General features: G+C 36.3%; 1 protein-coding gene across 1 annotated transcript in view; it reads right to left on the bottom strand.

The window, feature by feature from the left end:
• Window positions 1-5496: 5496 nt before the first annotated feature.
• Window positions 5497-18884, bottom strand: part of ZBTB10 (zinc finger and BTB domain containing 10) — a 33750-nt gene continuing 20362 nt past the window's right edge. Inside the window, exons 3-5 of the mRNA XM_042462967.1 lie at window positions 14175-14312; window positions 11589-11761; window positions 5497-10440 (exon numbers count right to left, since the gene is read on the bottom strand). Of these exons, the coding sequence (XP_042318901.1) occupies window positions 10135-10440; window positions 11589-11761; window positions 14175-14312 (617 nt within the window). The 3' untranslated portion in view covers window positions 5497-10134. The remainder of the gene's footprint in view (window positions 10441-11588; window positions 11762-14174; window positions 14313-18884) is intronic.

Here is an 18884-nt window from a genome sequence, read left to right as displayed (position 1 = left end):
TGCTTGATTACCTCCGTTTGGACTACTGTAACACACCCTATGTGGGGCTGCCTTTGGAAAACTTTTGGAATTTTTTTAACATGGCAGCCAGAGCTAACTGGGACCAGTTTACGGAGCATATAACACTCTTGTTTGAACAGCTTCACTGGCTCCAGTTCATTTCTGGGCACAATTCAAGTGCTCTTATGATCTATAAAACCCTATACAGCTTAGGTCCAAACTATTTGAAAGACACCTGAGGCCATTAGCTGAAGGTGGGGATATAAATACCTAACCTCATACGCTCCTACTATACTAATAATAATAATAATAATAATATACCTCCCCATATGAACGTGCCAGAGCTTTAACATCGCCAGGGGAAGCTTTCTCTCTGTTCCACCACCATCACAGACTCACTTAGTGAAAACATGAAAGAGAGCTTTCTTGGTGGCTGCTTTCTTTCACCTTCTAGAATGCCCTTCTGCAAGCTGGCCCTCTCCTGCTTTCCTTTTCCCAGCAAGCAAAAACATTTTTATTTAAGTAAACTTTTAATGGTTAAGCAAGGAAGGTTCTCATTTAGATGTATGTTTTATCTGTCAACCTTTTAATGATTTTTATAGTGCTTTAATGTATTCAATGTATTTAAATTATTGTTAAATTAATTTAATTAAATGTGTTTAAATTAGTTCTAAAACTTTTTGTAAATGTTTTAAATTTGTTGTTCTGGAAACCGCCTTGTGTCCCATCCTAGGATAAAGGCAGCATATAAATTAAATAAATAAATAAATAAATAAAGAAAGAAAGAAAGAAAGAAAGAAAGAAAGAAATAATGGCTATTATTTAATAGATATGTGAAATGCTCAATCTTTTTTCACCTATCAAGTTTCGGGTCCTAAATGACAATATTTAATAAACACATTTATGGAGGATACAACTATAGTGCTAAGTAGTTACTATGTAAATTCCAGAGCATGGGAAAATTCCTTTTCTGGACTATAACTCAGGCAATCCCACCAATAGTATGACCAGTGGAAAGCTGGAATCAGCAGGAGATTCTAAGAGTAGTAGGCCAAAAACATGTTTCTTTGCCCTAGTAGACTTTTCACATTCATTGGCTGTATACCACTCAATCAATAATGAATGGGAGAAGCCTTAATGTCTTCCTACAAGGCAGCTGGTTGTCCATGGAGTGTGCAATGGCAAGAGAGAGGGGATGATGGAATCTATAGATCTATGATGTCATGTAATAGGATGCCTATGTTCTTTTTTTTAAATTCTTTATTTAAAGTATAAAACATACACAAACTTTGTTACAGACATACACCAAAAACACATATACAGATAAAACCCCTAAAATTGCGACTTCCAAAGCTTTGGCGAAGAACGTATTGTTTTCTATCTAGTTTACTCTTGTGAATAATTCTATTTATAAAGTTCCGCATTAATCTTTTCAATTATGTCTAATTCCCCTGTATTTTTCAATTGGAAAAAAAAATTAAATTTAATGATTTCCCCCCAACAATATTAATTAACCAATTATCTAATTCTCATGACAAAGATTCTCATTATGTCATATCTGTCCCAATCTTGTTTCTTTAAATGTTTTGTTGACATATATAAAAATAAAAACCAAGAGAAAAAAAAATCCAAGAGGGAAAACCTTTCTAACTCGTTAGCAAAAATTTTACAATATATCAATATACAGTATTCGATTAATGGATTAGGTACAAAAAATTATCCCTCTTCTTCCCCAGATTAATATCCATCTTCTTTTGAATCCAAAACTTTTTCCAGAAAGTCCGTCACTGGGGCCCACTCTTCTTTGTATTTTTCTATCGATTTGGATTTAATTAGACATGTTAGTTTATCATTCTCTAACAAATCATATAATTTCCAGATCCAGTCTAATATATTTGGAATGTTTTGATTTTTCCAGTTTTTAGCATAGATTGTTCTGGCAGCTGTTAACATATAAAGTAAAATCTTCCCATATTGTTTTTCCAAATTTATGTCTATCATACCGAACAAAAATATTTTTGGAACTTTCTTTAAATCAATTTGTAAAATATCTTTGTTTTTTGTATAGAATTCCAGAAACGTTTAGCCTTGGTACAGAACCACCAGCAATGCATCCATGTACCTTTCTCGGTACCACACTTCCAGCATCGGTCACTGGAGTTTTTATACATATGTGCAATCCTGTCCGGAGTCATGCACCATCTAAACTGCATTTTATAGAATTGTTCCCTCAGGTTCATATTCACAATATATTTGGGTCTCCTCTACCAACACCTTTCCCACTCTTCTAATTCAATATTTAGCCCACAGTCTTTGGCCCATTTATGATGTATTCTTTGATCTTATCTGGTTCCATTTGTAGTTTTAGTAATTCCTTATAGTTTGGAAATATTTTTGGTATCCTCCCCTAATAGTATCCTTTCCAACTCTGATTCCTCTAATTCTATCCCAAATAGTTTCTTATCCAATTTAAATCTCTCGTTTAATTGTCTATAGGAGTACGAATAATATCTAAAACCTTTTTCTAACCATTGTTCTGATGATTTCATTTTGAGATTGCCTTCCTGATCTTTTGACAGAATGTCCTTATAAATTGTCCATTTCCTTTTTATAATTTTTTTCCCTTTGAAAAAAGGCCTCATTTGTGGAGACCCACAGTGGAATTTTTCTAGTCATGTAAGGCTTATACATCTGGCAAATTCTAAATAAAGATCTTCTAATGAAGTGATGCAGGAAGGCCTTGTTTACTTTGACCTTATCATAGAACAGGTACGCATGCCATCCATAATGATTATCTACTCCCTCTAATTTAAGCAGCCTTTGGTCTCTTAAGGACACCCATTCTTTTATCCAAAAAAAGGCATGCCGCATGGCTCCTTTTTCCACTTTATCCTTCATTAGTTTAAATCTTATTCTGGGTTTTTTCCCAGCCCATATAAATTTTTGGATGTCTTTCTGCCAATTTGTAAAGGGTCTATCATTAATTAAAATAGGAATCACCTGAAACAAGAACAACATTTTAGGAAGGATATTCATCTTCAATGTTGCGATTCTCCCCATTAATGAGAGGTCTGTTTTTCCCCATTTCTTCATATTCTCTTTAGTTTCTTGCCAAACATTTCATAATTATTTTTGTAAAGCTCTGAGTTTTTAGCTGTTACAATCACTCCTAGATTTTTGTAACAACTTTGAAATTGGAGAGTTCTTCCAATTTAGTTTTGTCTATTTTTTCCATATTGATTGCTAGGATCTTTGTTTTTTTCCAATTTATTTTTAAACCTGCTACCTGACCATATTCTTTTAATTTATAAAGTAATATCTCCATTTCTTCTAATGGATTTGATAAATTAGAACATCATCTGCATAAAGTTTTAGTTTAAATTCGTATTGATTGATTTTCACCCCCGTTATTGACCTATCTGTTCTGATATTAGTACTTAATACCTCCATCGTGGTGATAAATAAGAGGGGTGACAATGGACACCCCTGTCTCGTTCCTCTTTCTATAGATAGGGTTTTAGATTCTTCACCATTAATAACCAAATTTGCATTTTGTTTAAGATAAATTGCTCTAATCCAGTTAATAAATAAATTACCCATATTCATTTTTTTCCAGAACCTTCAACATAAACGACCAATTCACTTGGTCGAATGCTTTCTCAGCATCTGATTCTGCCTATGTTCTAATGAAATTTAACTGCCAAACTGAAATGATGTAACTCAGGGACTCTCATTCTCACTCCAAGCCCTCACCACGCCACCTGGGCGCCATCTTGGTGTGAGCCCATTTACACAGCGCGTACCATGATGACGCTCATCATGCACAGCACCCAAATGGCACTCCGCATAAGGGGCGTTGTCATCATGGCACACAAACATGCCTATGGCACCCCTTCCAGGACACAAAAAGAACCTCTCTCTGGAGGCCATGGCGTGTGGTTCCCACAACCTCCTTCTGGGGCAAGAACAGGCAACGTTTTTGGTCCCTCTGAAGGCCACGGCGTGTGGTTCCCACAGCCTCCTTCTGGGGCAAAAACAGCCCCTCAGTTTTGTTTTATTTAACTTGGTAGAAACAAGGTGTGAAAATCATTTGGTCCTGACCTGTTTGCCCAATAAGAACCCTTCACACAGCAAAACACTTTTGAAATCAGGACAAGTCTCACAGGCAATATGTGGTATATGAGGAGGCATTTCTTGAAAAGAGGGAAAAATCCTTTCAGTAAATTTGCCTAAAATAGTGTTTTAGAGTCCAGAACATAAGTTTCACAGAGCAAGAGAAGACTGTTAACTAGGTACATGAGGTTTTACTAGAACAAAACTACCTGTAGTGTTTCGTGTTTTCATTTTATTAAAAGCCTTGCAAGTTAATCAAACATTTTTTGATTTTGCTTAAAATTAGTGCTGTCAGCCAGTCAAACGGTGCTTTGATCATGTATTTCTGCATGGCAAAGGATTGAATGAGATGGCATTTCTGGTCTCTTCCAACTCTGGGACTCTGTTTTAAGGATTAGGAGGTAAAAGGAGTGGGACTGTGGTCACAAGCCAGTTTCTTAGAATTATGGTCTTTAGGAACAGTGAAAGCTACATGAATGATACATTTCGAAAAGCTCAGTGTCCTAATATTTTAAGTTCTTGTAGAAATCACTGAAGATATAAGAGCTAGAAACTTTAATGTGTTTTTTAAAAATAGAAAGGTTTCAACAGTAAGTTTTCAAAGTTTAAAACTTGGTGAAATGTCATGAAACCAGGAAACTATTAAGATGTATTTATTGATTACAAGTATATTCTGCTTTCCTTACTATGAGGTCAAGGTGCAACATAAAATTCCTGATTTAGGATCCTGGTGTTCCAAATCCCTAATTGACTTCAATACATGATTCCCCATGCCAGACAGAATCAAAGTTAAACATTTTAATTTGGATATTTTATCATTTTACAGGATCCCACTTTCGTTGATGTGGAATTTAATGGCCTGTGCTTTCCAATGACTTTTTTTTTTTTTACAGAGTAAAGATTGTTTGGAAGGGGTTCTTCACTGATGGTGATCTTCTCTAGCAGTCATAGGAGAAGTTTGTTGTAATAGTCCAGGTTTAAAATCCCCACCCACCTATTAAGCTCATTAGGGAAATGGGGCCAGTGTGTTCCCTACTGCACAGAAAACTACTTCCCAAGGCTGAGAGGCTAAAAGCTCTTTGTAGAAGGGAGTACGGTATTTAAATGCATTAATTTTACCCAACTGAAAAATCCCCGCCCCATTTTTTTTGTAGTCTGTAACTACTACTGCAGAAATATATTTGTGGGTGTGTGAGTGGGAACATACTGCTGAACAAAGCAAAGGTTTGGTGCTCATGGCAATAATAAATTTATTGAACTGGAGTCCACTTAAGATGTATAAAATACTGATGTGTTTCTCTAGCATTTGAAATCTTTTACCACAATAAGCCAAGTATTTAAGAGACCTTCCTTTTGGATTAGGCATTTTAGCCTTTTTTGGGGGGGGGGGGAGTAGGAGACTAAAAGAAGATGCCCGGCTGGAAATGAGGTTTTATGCAATTCTTGCATGAAGCCACTAATTACTGTTGTCTTCTACTCCTGAGTATTCATGCTTATTTACCTATGAGTAGTAAATTACTATAAAGAACACTAAATTCTGCTGCCCTGCACCAGCACATGTTAAAGATTTTATCAGGTATTACTCGCAAACCTTCAGTATTGTTGCTGCATTTGAAAAGACAAGACACTTGCTCTTTTGGGGGGAAATAGTGGCTATACAGACACCATCATATCTCCTTTCCTAATCTTATTAATCAGAACCATTGCATCACCTCTTCCTAAAAGAGAACTATTTAGTAAAATGGTCAGTTATTGAAAATAATTTTACGCATATTTACTGTGTATGCAGTCAGCCAATTATGAATACTCCTTTTTCTTTCTTTGTAACAGTTTTATTGCAGTATTTATAATTAACACACCTTTTTCAATTACCCAGATTGCTGAAAAGAAAAAGGACATAATTTTTCTGCAAAGTCAAGTTAACAGTTTGTCCTGTGACCTCAACCATTTCAAGTCTCAAGTTCTGTAGAAAAGAAAATGGAAAGAGTCCTCCGGTGTATCAACAGCAAACCATGCATGAAAAAACTAAGTTCAGAAAGCCATTACTTATCTGCTCACCGACTATAAGAACATCACTTTTCAAATGTTTCTTCAAATTGAGAAATTTTGCTCATCATAAATTTCCTCTAGGTCTTAAGAGCTAGGACTAAATCTTTAAAAAGGTCACATTGCAAGGTAAGTTACAACTAAATTCTTTGTTTCAGTAACACTCTTTAAAAGAAAAATAGAAGAGAGACATTGAAGTATCCTGAGTTTATCAGAGGCTGACTTTTAAGCCCTTTGAGTTGTTCACAGACAAACATCAAATGAAACATCACATGTTCAATCATCACACATTGAAGAATGTAGTTTGCATGGCATCCTAAGTGATATCAAGAACTTTCAAAAACTACAGTATACTGATTGATAACTCCCTCCCATCTTGCAGATTTTGATTCTACAGTAAATTCTCAAGTAAGGGGAAATTCCTTTAGGAATTCAAAGGCAGATATTTCTTCCACAGTCTCCTCTTAGAAAAGGATGTAAGGGGTGGGGATGGGGGGAGAGACAAGGACACATTGATTTGCAAAATTTCATGTGGTTGCTGCCAATTCAGTTTTCCACTGTATTTTTAAGACGTAATCTCTATTGGAAATAAAATTTTTCCCATTTATTTTCTTGTAGAGCTTTAACCAAGATTTGATATGTGGTTTTGCTACAGCAGCACAGAGGGAAAAGAAGCATGGAAGGTATTTTGGCCATATTTTTTCTGGTGTTGATTCTACAGTGCTCTTTTTAGAGCACAAGCAATAACTGGGCAGAGATATCTACTACTTGTTGGCCATTAGTTTATGCACTGTGTCCTCTAATGGACTATATGAACAAGATTTAGTAGTGAAATGCAAAAACACATGAATTTAAGACATAAATTTGGGAAGTAGTGTAGGCTAAATATAAGTATGCTTACGCTTACCAAGTCAGCAGATCTCCCTTGCAAGAAGCGCAAGGTAAAAACTTTGTAATGATGAGATGTTTATAAGTAATGATCAGATGTTTAACTTAACAATAGTTAACCAATTCAAAGATACAGTCATATTACTCTGTAGAATCATTTGGAAAAAATTAATAGAAACATGTAGAGAGATCTTGTAGTAACTTTGAGACTAACTGAAAGAAAGAAGATGGTAGCATGAGCTTTCATAAACTAAAGTATACAAAAGCTCATGCTACCAACTTCTTTCTTTCAGTTAGTCTCAAAGATGCAACAAGATCTCTGTACAATAGTTAACCAAGATAGTTAATTCTATACAAAATCAGAAACAGAAATATTTGGAGAACCTGTACCATACTTGGTCAGTTTCTAAATTAATGTTAAAATTATGTTTGACCTGCTTAAAAAATAAAGACTTAAATGCAAGAATTAATCTGCTGGTTCATAAAACAAACAAGAACCTTTCTTAAAATGCAGAATGAACAAAATGCCTTCCAATGGACTTCTTATCAAACATTTTACTTGATTAAGAAAAGGCAAAATTTCATGAACACTAGCACAGAGACTATTCACAATTTGGTTGCCTACTCCATACCTCCATAATGCTCATAGATTGCATGTTTGAAACAAGCAATAACAACCAAAAGGCAACTTTGGGAAATATTATTTAGAATACCAAGATTGTCTAGAGACATTTTATCAAAGATCATGAGAAGACTGTTTCAGTGCATCTGCTAGACTTTTCTCCCCTCCCGCAAAATAACCCAAATAAAAAGCACAACAATTCTGTAGTGTACCAAGTGTATATTTCAATTTACTGTATGCAATCTAACAACAAATTTGGTCATAATTTACCAGATATACATAAATGATTTAAGTAGCAAAAGGAGATTCGGTTTCAAGAGAATAAGTAAAATACATTAAGAATGTAAAGCCAGGTCCAGTTTAAGCATTAAGTGAGTAGTATGCTCTAATAAAGCAGATTTAGGTGGATTTCGGACATATATATATATATATATATGCACGCAGATCTACCAGTTGTAAACTATTTTAAGGGTAATAAATGGGATGGAAGAATCTTTATACTATAACTTACATATTCACAGAGTAGAACATTTACTTAACGTTTAAAATACTTCCCAGTCATATTATCTTTGCCCACTATTTTCTACTTTGGACCCCACCAGAATTACATATTACTCATTTCAGTCTAGAACGAGAATAAGATGTATTCAGTTTTTAAAAACAAAACCCAAGAACTATCCATCTGTCAGGTTTACAGTGATGTGGAATCTACCAATGAAGGATTTGGATAGAAAAGTTTATACAATTTTATACCCATATTATTCAACTGCTGTTTCATCCTGCAGAAACAGTGTCTAACATAATTTCATTGTTGTACTGAAATAGGGGATAATAAATCTGTCTCTTTAAATATATTTATATATTTATATTTATATATATATATCAACTTTGATCAGATGGAGCACCATTTAGATTCCATCTGTCAAAGCAATTAAGTTTACCACACAACTACCATAATTTAGTTCTCAGATATAAAATAGGAAAATATACTCATTTTAAAGTTAACAAACTCAAATATGGTGACCCCTTAACTTATAGTACAGTACTATCACACTGGCCTAGCTATGTGTTATGGTAAATGCTGTGCATATTTATTCATTGTGACATAGTAATATATTGAATGCAGTGTCTAAAGTTCAGGTAGCTCACTGGCATTCAGGCTAGATGAAGCTGAGAATTCTAAGCATAAAAAGGTGCAATACCCTCCCTTCCCTCAGAAAAAAAGGCCTGAAATCATTGGTACAATATAACAAGTTTAGAAAAGATTTATGGCTACAAAAATTCAAGTTTCAACATCTCATCCAAAAACAGAAGCAAAGAGCATTGGGGATAAATAGCTCTAGCAGTTATGCTAACTTTTTAAAAAAAAAACAAACACAAGGTTCCAGCAAATTAAGCTGCCAAGTTAATGTAGTTTGTTTGGTATATAAAAGAACCCCCAAAATAGGAGAGAAGCAAAGGTTCATTTTGTGTTTACTTTAATGAAGAGCAGTGGGGCACAAAAAGACAGCCTCATGTCTAATTTTCCAAATAATAAAACTAGACAAAAGCAGACAAATTGGGTTGAACTATTTAAACCAAAAGAAACCAATTACATTTATTTCTGTTATATTCTTCCTCAGATTCTATGACTCTTAAGCTTTGTGATGGACTGAGGTATACAGTAGTGAATAAAAATGATAGCCAATATGAATAGTGCTAACAAAACATAAATTAAAACAAGGGCAGCCACGCCAGAAAGTGTCTAATATAAAGTTAAGTAACAAGGAGAAAATTTCTTCAATTCCAATCACAATCCTCCTTGCAGTTTTAAGTCATTATTGTATTTGGTGAAAGAGTAGTTGCTTTTTGCGAACTCAAGATACTAAAAACCAGATAGTAAATTAAATATCAATGATTAAGTTCTCCAGGACTGGTCATCTAAATTACATCCTGACAATACTAAGTAATATAGATCTGTATTATCAAGATACCCCGATATTTAACCCACTGAGGGGAAGGCAAGGGAGGTGTGGCAAATCCCCTTTCGGGAAACATGAGCACTAGCCCAAATTAGCCACATTTGCTCTATGATTGGAATCAAAGGAGCCATCTCCAAAGATTGCAATTTGCTTCATTCATGTTAAAGGACACATGAATGTCTAACACAAACATAGTTATTTCTATGTTTGATTAGAACCCAAATAGCTATATCCTATAAATAATAAAAATACATATTCTTTTGATAATTGACTGTAGATGTGAGGACTCTATAATTCAATCAAATGGCTGTATGCTTTACAGTCCTGTGCAAATATCTTTAAAAAATTAATAATCCTTTTTTGCTATAAGGCTTTGACCCTACTATTTTCACAGCAACATAACTTCCATCCAGCCTGTACCATATTTTCCAAGCCTTCAGTCAAAAATTCAATATGGTCAGCCCATATGATGTCCAAATAATTCATCTATATGATCAAGCCCTCTCAGTCTTCCAAAGGCACACAGACTTCCCCAGATTCATCCCATCGAGTCTGGTCATTCTGTTCTTCCACATCATCAGGCAGTTCTTCGTCAGCCTCCCCTACTTCATTTTCTTCAAACTCTTCATCTCTAGGAAAATCTGTGTCCTGTACCTGATCTACTCCTTCTTGACCTCCCGGCTGAGATTTATCTGCACAGTCAACACAAACACCGTAACGTCGAGATCCATGTCTTATTCCAACACTGGCTGCTAACATAAAAATCTTCTTACACACCATGCATTTGTATTTTTTATCTTTTTTGTGAACCTGCACAAGAGAAGATAATCAATAAGTCAGCTTTTTCATGTGTAAATCCCTTAATCACTTTGCTCACTGTTTTTAATACAAAAGGTAATTCTTACAGGATCATTGCTTTGCATCTCTCTCTTTGAAAATACAAAACTGGAGCCATGGAATTAATATAAACATAAACTATCTTTTGTAATAAAACTAATGGGCAAAGCAAAACATGTTGAACAATCTGTATACTCTTTTCATTAATTCTGTGAACAGTGAGATATAATTGGGGTCTGTTTAAGCAATGCAGCATTTTATTTCAAACACATATCCTCAAAATCCTAAGTAACACAGATATAGAAAATTATCTCTCAATAATATTCTGCTTTGAATTTACAGTGGAAAAAAATCAATCAAGATGTCATCCAAATTGATCAAGCTATCATTTTCCAAGAAAGGTACGTCCACTTTCAGGACATGTCCCTCCTGAGAGTAGACTCTCCTGTACTCAACTTTTCTGTTGAGAACCCTATTAAATCCTCTTGCTACTATTAATATGGCACAGTAACATGTGTGGTGTCCTTCAGACATACAGTCGGACCTTCTTATACACAGATTTTTTATACATGGATTCAAGCATCCACGGTTTGAAAATGTTCCAAAAAAGTATAAATTTCAAATATCAAACCTAGACTTTCTATTTTTTTATAAAGGACACCATTTTGCTATGTCATTATATCATTAAATATAATTTTGTTATACACTGGGGATCTTGGAACCAAACCCCAGCGTATAACAAGGGTCCACTGTATAGCACAGATTGAATCTGCAGCCCAGTACATGCTTAACCTGGGAATAAGCCCCATGGAACTCAGTGGCACCTACTTTTAAGTAGGCATGCCTAGGATTGTATGTGAAACCGCTTGTTTAAGATCGTTTTTACTATTAAATATAGCTGTAAAGCTGGTTTGAGGCTTTTATGGAGCTCCAAAGAGCCACAGATAGTTCTGTGGTTTGAAATCATGCAAATGCATCAAGCATTTTAGGTTTTAACCACACAAATTTGAGAACAGTTCACAATTTAATCATCTAGACTGAAAGATGACATACAGCCACAATTCACCATACACCAAGTTAGCATCTAGTGAAGACAGTAGTAATTTCAAGATGTTACATACCAAGGAATGTCTTTTTACATGCTCTCTGCGAGTAAAGAGCTTTCCGCAAATGTCACAGCTGAATGATCTCACTCCAGTATGAATGAGCAAATGTCTCTTTAGTGTTCTTCTGTATTTGGCTACATAGTTACAGTGTGGACACTTCAGTTTATTCATGATTAAAGAAGAGTCACCTAAAACCCAAAACACAATCTATTCAACAAGAAGTTGAAACAAAGCAGGATATTTTTATATAACATTCTTACTATTCTGTACACAGCTAATGTTCTTGCTGTAAAAAGGAGGGCACTGACTTCAGTCAAACATGGTTGGACTTACACTCAGTGTGTATTTATTTCCTTCTAGACACTCATATCACATACAGAGGTAGAGACACTTAGGTGAAGGAGTGTAGACCAAGGGTTGAAAGAAGGCATATTGCAATCTATTGACATATTTTGGCATGACTGTAATAAAATTGCTAGTTTCTGCCTCCTAATGATTTAACAGCAGCAGCAACTAAAAAGTATGCACCCTTTAATAAATAAAAAGACTGCTGTAATGAGGAAAGTCTGTGGAGAAATCAGGCATGAACTTCTGTGTGTGAAAGGACTCAGTTCAGATAATGAAAACAAATTGACTGAGCATGTGCAATCATGTCTTTAAAGCCAAGTGTATAATGTGTCTTCCCCCCCAGTCAACAATTTGCATCTGGTATTTGTTAGTGATTTGAGGATTCTCATAAAATGTAGATCCATCATGCCTGAAAAGCTATCAATCGCTGGAACACTTTTTATGTGAATTATTCTGTCCATGAGTAAATTTAACTGGTCAAAATTTCAAAAATATCAAATAGATCACATGCAGCAAAGTATACATGCCTACAGCACAAATATCAATTCAGATATAGAAAAAAAGAAAGAAAGATATAGCAATTCCCATATCACTCACTTAAGGAAATCTTAGGCAATATATGTATGTATGTATGTGCACTAAAGAAGGTTTCTTGCAACTTGAAGGCAACACTTTTCACAGGAAAAATTTCCAATGGAGGACATATCAATAATGTATACTAGCAGTGCTCTGGATTGGAGCCTAATGTGAGTCAAAGAGCAGCCTTATACTGTAACCTCTGCCTTGGCCTCCATGTGAAGCAATTAGCTTTTATGATGCCTTCTCTGTTGCCAATGAGAGCTTCTTAAAAGCTGTTAATGTTAAATGCTGATGAGAAATGGATGTATGGGGAGTGTGTATAGGGCTCTAGCCTGAAGAAGACTACTACACCTTCATGCTGTATCCCTGACCCATATATACTAAAGGAAGCAATAAAGGTATTATGCATTAACAAAGTTGTCAAGTCGCGTCCAACCATAGGGGACAGTGCTCATCTCTGTTACTAAGTCAAAGAGCCAGTGTTGCTAGAGGCTACTCTGTGATCATGTGGCCAGCATGATTGCACAGAGCACTGTTTACCTTCCCACTGGAGTGTTACCTATTTACAGTATCTACATGCGTTTGCATGCTTTCAAACTGCTAGGTTGGCAGAAGTGGGGACTAGTGATGGGAGCTCCAACTGCCAACCTGCCGATCTTGCAATCAACAGAATCAGCGTCTTAACCACTTAAGCCACCGCATCCAAAAGCCTAATTACTGGGGTAGAGTGGGTGGAGGACAAGTGATGAGGGTTGTTTGGTTGGAGGCTTCCTACCGTCCTTTAAGAAAAGCAAGCACTTTAGTTAAATAGGACCATCTACCCCTTTTTTAACCAAGTGTGTTCCACAGGTGCTTCTCAAATGAAATGTTGCAGATGACCTTCTATGCATTCTTCAGAAAGCTATGTTTATTACTAAGCAATAAATGGGACAAATTAATGCATCAATTAGATGGTTAGACTATTCTAGTTTACATAAGTCCTGTTTTCAAAAGCTAAAGAAAAGTAATAAAATGTTTAGGATATCACAAACTTAATAAAGTAAATCTGAGAAAATTTTTAAAATACAACTAAATTAGGATTATACCCAAACTATGAATTAGTCCACATGCCATTCTGAGGAGAATATATTAGGAACAGCCTATATGGTATAAAGGTTTAACTGTTGGGCCAAGACTTCAATAGGTCAGGATTCCAATCCCTACTCTATCATGGAAACCCACAGGGCTACCTTGAGCAAGTCACATTCTCAATCTAACAGGAAGGCAATGATCTTCAGATTTATCCTCTGAATAAATCATGCCAAGAATAGGATATGTTAGGGTCACTGTAAATTGGGATTGACGAGAAGGCACATAACAGCAATAAATATTAGGCAGAAAAATCTTACATGAAGACCCATTAACACCAAGGTCATCTTAGTGTTTAAATGCCATAATGTAATTTACAAGCAAACCATTTTAACTAGCAGCTAACCTCTGCTGAATTTTCAGAGGACAAATAACAGTATCACGGAGTACAAAGTGACTACAAGGGCTAGCTAGCCCAACCCCTGCCTTGCAACTAAAGCACTCCCACGAGATTATCATCTAACTTCCATTTAAGGTGAGTGTTAATATTCTTTCTCCTTGCACTTAAGACAGAGGCAACTATAAATACTTAATAAATCTACTTGCCATTTTCCCAGTTTTCCTTAGGCCAGGATTCAGGTAACAATCCATACTTGAAATCGTTTGAAGTACCTGGTAACAATCCAAACTTGAAATCACTTGAAATACCCGGAAACATTCCAAACTTGAAATCATTTGAGGTACCTGTTACAAGATGGTATAAACAATGTATAATATAGTATGCATAATGAAAGTATTAACAGAACTGAATAAACAACAGTCATTTGCATATATACAAAACACATACTGTACTTAAAAATAAACGTGCCAATCAAATACATAAATATTATGTATAATAAGATTCTGGAAAAAATAAGCTTCTAGGATATGTTGGCTGATTTCCAGATTTATGGAAATCTTATCAAATCCTTAGGATGCCATTTTTTGTACAAACTACTGGAAAGGTAGCAGATTTGCTTCCAAAATGTAGTTCTGGCAGAACACTGAGAGGGGTTGTTCAAACACATTCTACAGTTTGTTCATGGATCAACTCTATATTCCCCATCCAATGCGGTCAGCATCCTGCCTTTGTGTTCCTTGATATTCATAGCTGTACTTCATTATACTTTCTTGATAGCTTGGTGACTGGACTTATCGAAAATGGATGGTCCATTATATATATACACGGTCAGGCACATACAACATTTTTTTGTTGTGAAACTAAATGGAATATAGTAAACAGTTTCTCTTGTGTTTACATGAAGAATTTATTTTTAAAATTTCCATTAATAAGCAGTTTGCTCTCATAATCTGTAATAATCATAGCTTTAAGCAAACAAAGGATATGACTACTGTAATACTGGCCTAAGGTACAAAATATACAATCCTCCCTCTGCATCCTTGTCTCAGCACCCACAACAGAACATGAGACAGCAGCACAAGCCAACACTGGAACTATGTGATACTCCTCCACTGTTTAGAGATGCCACACTCCTGTAATGATAGAAGTAATTGAAAAGCTATGCTATAAAAGGAGTGAAGTTATTTCTCATCAAGTTATACTCATAATGCACTGTAATAATAATAATAATAATAATAATAATAATAATATGATTTATTTATAGCCCACCTTTTCTCAAGGAATCAAGGTGGGTTACAACATCTTAAAAACCATGCCATACAATACAATGCAATACCAATTACCATTAAAACAAGTTCCCCCAACCCCATTAAAAATTACAATTAAAAAAACCAAATATAATAAATGACAAAGTGGGGAGAGACAGTCTATGTTTGCAGGGCAAACAGGTGACTTGCTTGGGGGGTGGAAATTAAGAAAAGCCTGCTGGAAGAGATCCGTCTTTACGGCCTTCTTAAAGGCCGTCAAGGTGGTAATATGGCAGATCTCCTCTGGCAGGTCATCCCATAGTCTAGGAGCAGTGGTGGAATAGACCCTCTGGGTCACAGCAGATAATCATGATTTTTCTGGGCTGTAATAAGTTCTTTCCATAGGACCGAAGGGTGCAGGGTATAATTACTGGGAAAACTATTTTGCTGATCCTTAAATGCTGGGCAGTCTATACTTTAGACTTGTAGCATATGGGCTACAAGAAGCCTCTAAGGGGCTTTTGCTTGCCTCAGGTTTGTTCTGCTTTTCCAAAAGACCCTGCACAACAACAACAAAAAAGAGCTTTTTTGTTTGCCAAAATTGTTAAGCTGCTGCTCCTGGAAGCATCCAGTCTATATTTATACTGTCCTCAAGCTATCCAAAGCCAAAAACATTGAAAATTGGAATTACAAACCAAAACCAGTTTTATGGTTTAAAATCTACCCCAAAAAAGGTGGTGTGGCCTACCATAGCAGCCCAAGGATGAAAACTGCCTCCTACAATCATCACAGTAGCCCAAGTACATGCATTTTCAGAACTGTACGTTTCTTGTGCTTATACAAGGAAATAGAACAGTACAGTTTAATGTGTCAGTGTATACAGTTCTGATTTTCTTTATTAACTCACATTAGCCAAGCAAAATAGATTGCCAGTATTTAAATATATTGGCTCAGAAATGAAGGTTCTGTTTAGGTGGCATGACTAAAAAGAAAGGCTTGCATTGGGACAGAAAGTAAGAAAGGTTCTGGGTGGGTGAACCCAATGAAAGACATAGCAGCAATAGCTTAACAGTATGAAGGGTTCAGAGGTTCTGTAGATTTCACAGATTATAAACCTGATCCACCATGCAACTGCAACTGACAGTTTTCTTATATGGACCCAATTTCACACTGTCAGTCTTCATTCTGTCTGCTACTGTATCCAATAGCAGTTCATGGTTAAAATTTCAACTTCCACATTAGCTGGAAACAAAAGCAAAATGGAGTACCATCAACGTATTAATGACAGTGCATTTCCACATCTCTCAGTATCTCAGAGGCTCTAAATAGCTGTGGTATATTACTTCTACAAGGTTAGACCATTAAGAGTCTTCCTGCATCTTTAATATTACAAAGTTGTATGTGGCATGCACCTTGGTGGACTATAGTTCACCTCACCATATACACCATAACCTGTTAGACTTTCAGATGCTACAAAACAGTTGTTGTTTCTGATGTGACAGATTAACAGACTAATACCATGCACCACCCAAGTGGTGACTCATCATTCAACAACTGATTAAATTTCTCTACTCAAGCTGGGACTACAAATAAGATTCGGGCCTATAGCTTAAAAGTTTCAACCCTTCCAATAGAGATGAATGTTTTCAACAACAACAACAACAACAATAATAATAATAGGCATATAGACCAAGCCAACATAATGAAATACAAATATCTTGAAAAGCTTTCCTACTGTGGATGGAAAGCTATTCCATTCACAGTAGAAAAACACATTGTAAAGCACATTTGAAAGGAGCTTTTGTCTCTCCCCTTAACTGTGCATTCTCCCTAAAAGAGTTACTCATCCTATTTAAAGGGCATCTTCAAAAGTGATCATTCAATTTAGCAGGATCTACAGATAAATGAGAAAATAAATCCTATGCAACAGATTTGAAAATACTCTTATGGATAGTATTGCACAGCTGCAACAGTCGCAGAAAATATTTTTCCACTCTTTGCCACCAGACATATATTTTGAAATTGCTTCCCAAATGTTGGTCAGATTTTAAAAGCTTGCTGCAATTTTTACTCTAGTTATGTCATTTCATTGCAGCAAGTACTTTGTAAACCAGCAGATGTTCTGGATACAACTATGAAAGGTTTAAAAGGCTTAATAAAAGTCAGCTAGAAAATGTCTTATATGACATGCTGACTGCTTCAATAATAAAAACCCAGCCCATGCAATAGTCAGCAAGACTATATCCTACATATCACAGTAACCATGCTCTTCAGGTTGGGAAACAACTGTGTATCACTCAAATGGAAGGCAGGCAATACAGGCTTACTGGACTTAACAATGAAGTCTTGGGAAGATACAAGAGATAAGCAACATGCTATGTGTCAGATCATGCAGCCCTCTGACACTGCTGGACTGCAACTTGCAGCATTCCTCACCATTGGCCATGCTGGCTAGGATTGTTAGCATTTGCAGTCCAACCATCTCTGGAGGGCAACATAATTTCCACTATTGAATAAGCTACCACAACTGAGATTCAATAAACCTGTGATCCATTTTTACTGTGACTGAGGTCCCATTCCACTGACACATTTGCCCTGGATGAAACTGGGCAGATCGGTCCCCCCCCCCCCGACTCTCCGGAAGCAAGTGCCCATATCATTTACAGAATCAGGGTAAATTTATCCCTCCAAATTCACATTTGCAGAACTGATTTAAAATAAGGCTCTTTTGCTGTCAATCAATTCACTTACGCTTTCGCAAAGGTGACGTTTCCTACAGCATTGGCAGGAATGGGTGCTTCCCCCCTCTTTAAAAAAAACTGTGGGCAGCATGCACATATTCTGTCAAATTAAAAACCTCAGGTGGGCGTGTGTGTTGATGATTTGGGTCATTATGCATTATGGCAACCCTAATACGACCCCATCCTGGGTTTTTCTTGGCAGATTTTTCCGAGGAATTTGCCACTGCCTTTCCCCTGAGCTGAGGAGTGTGACTTCCCCAAAGTTATGGGTTTCCGCAGCCTTCCAGTCTCCTCACTTCCACCGCAATGCTACAGCCCTTGCCTCCCCCCACCATGCACCCGTTCTGCTCTCAATACTAAAATAATAATAATAATAACATACTAATATGCCCAAATCACTCGCATCCTCTTGCTTTGTTGTCCCTGCGACCCCGAACGCACACACATACATAGTAGCAAAGCATTCAGATATTGTATCAATTGCCAAATTGAAGGGAAAATTTCAACATGCATTGTAGCATTCAATATTACACAAAGAAGATAATAATAAAAACAAAAGCCTGCAAAGTGAGGTGCCCTGACGTATAGGTACACCCGTAGCAAAAGCTTTGCATAGCTGTCAAAATTTTAAAAAAAATAAAGAGGAAAACTGCCCGCGAGAGGGAGGCATGTTCGCCCTGCCCTCCCTGACCTAAATCCCTCCCCTGAACTTGACCATCATGACCGGGGCGAATTCATATTGCTGGACCCGTTTTTCTCAAAAGATACGCTTTTAACTCCACTTCACAAGACCGCGCCAAGGGGCTTTGCCCTGAATGGGTGTGGAAGACCGATTTCGCTTGGGAAGAATCGGGGTCAATATGAACTTCCCATGGTTAATCCAGTTTCTGAACCGGGGTTAAGGTAGTCTGAATGGCCCTGAGAAGCT

This window comes from Sceloporus undulatus, chromosome 4 (genome assembly GCF_019175285.1).
Source record: "Sceloporus undulatus isolate JIND9_A2432 ecotype Alabama chromosome 4, SceUnd_v1.1, whole genome shotgun sequence".
Classification (NCBI taxonomy): Eukaryota; Metazoa; Chordata; class Lepidosauria; order Squamata; family Phrynosomatidae; genus Sceloporus; species Sceloporus undulatus.
This window is presented reverse-complemented; position numbering and strand designations above follow the sequence as displayed.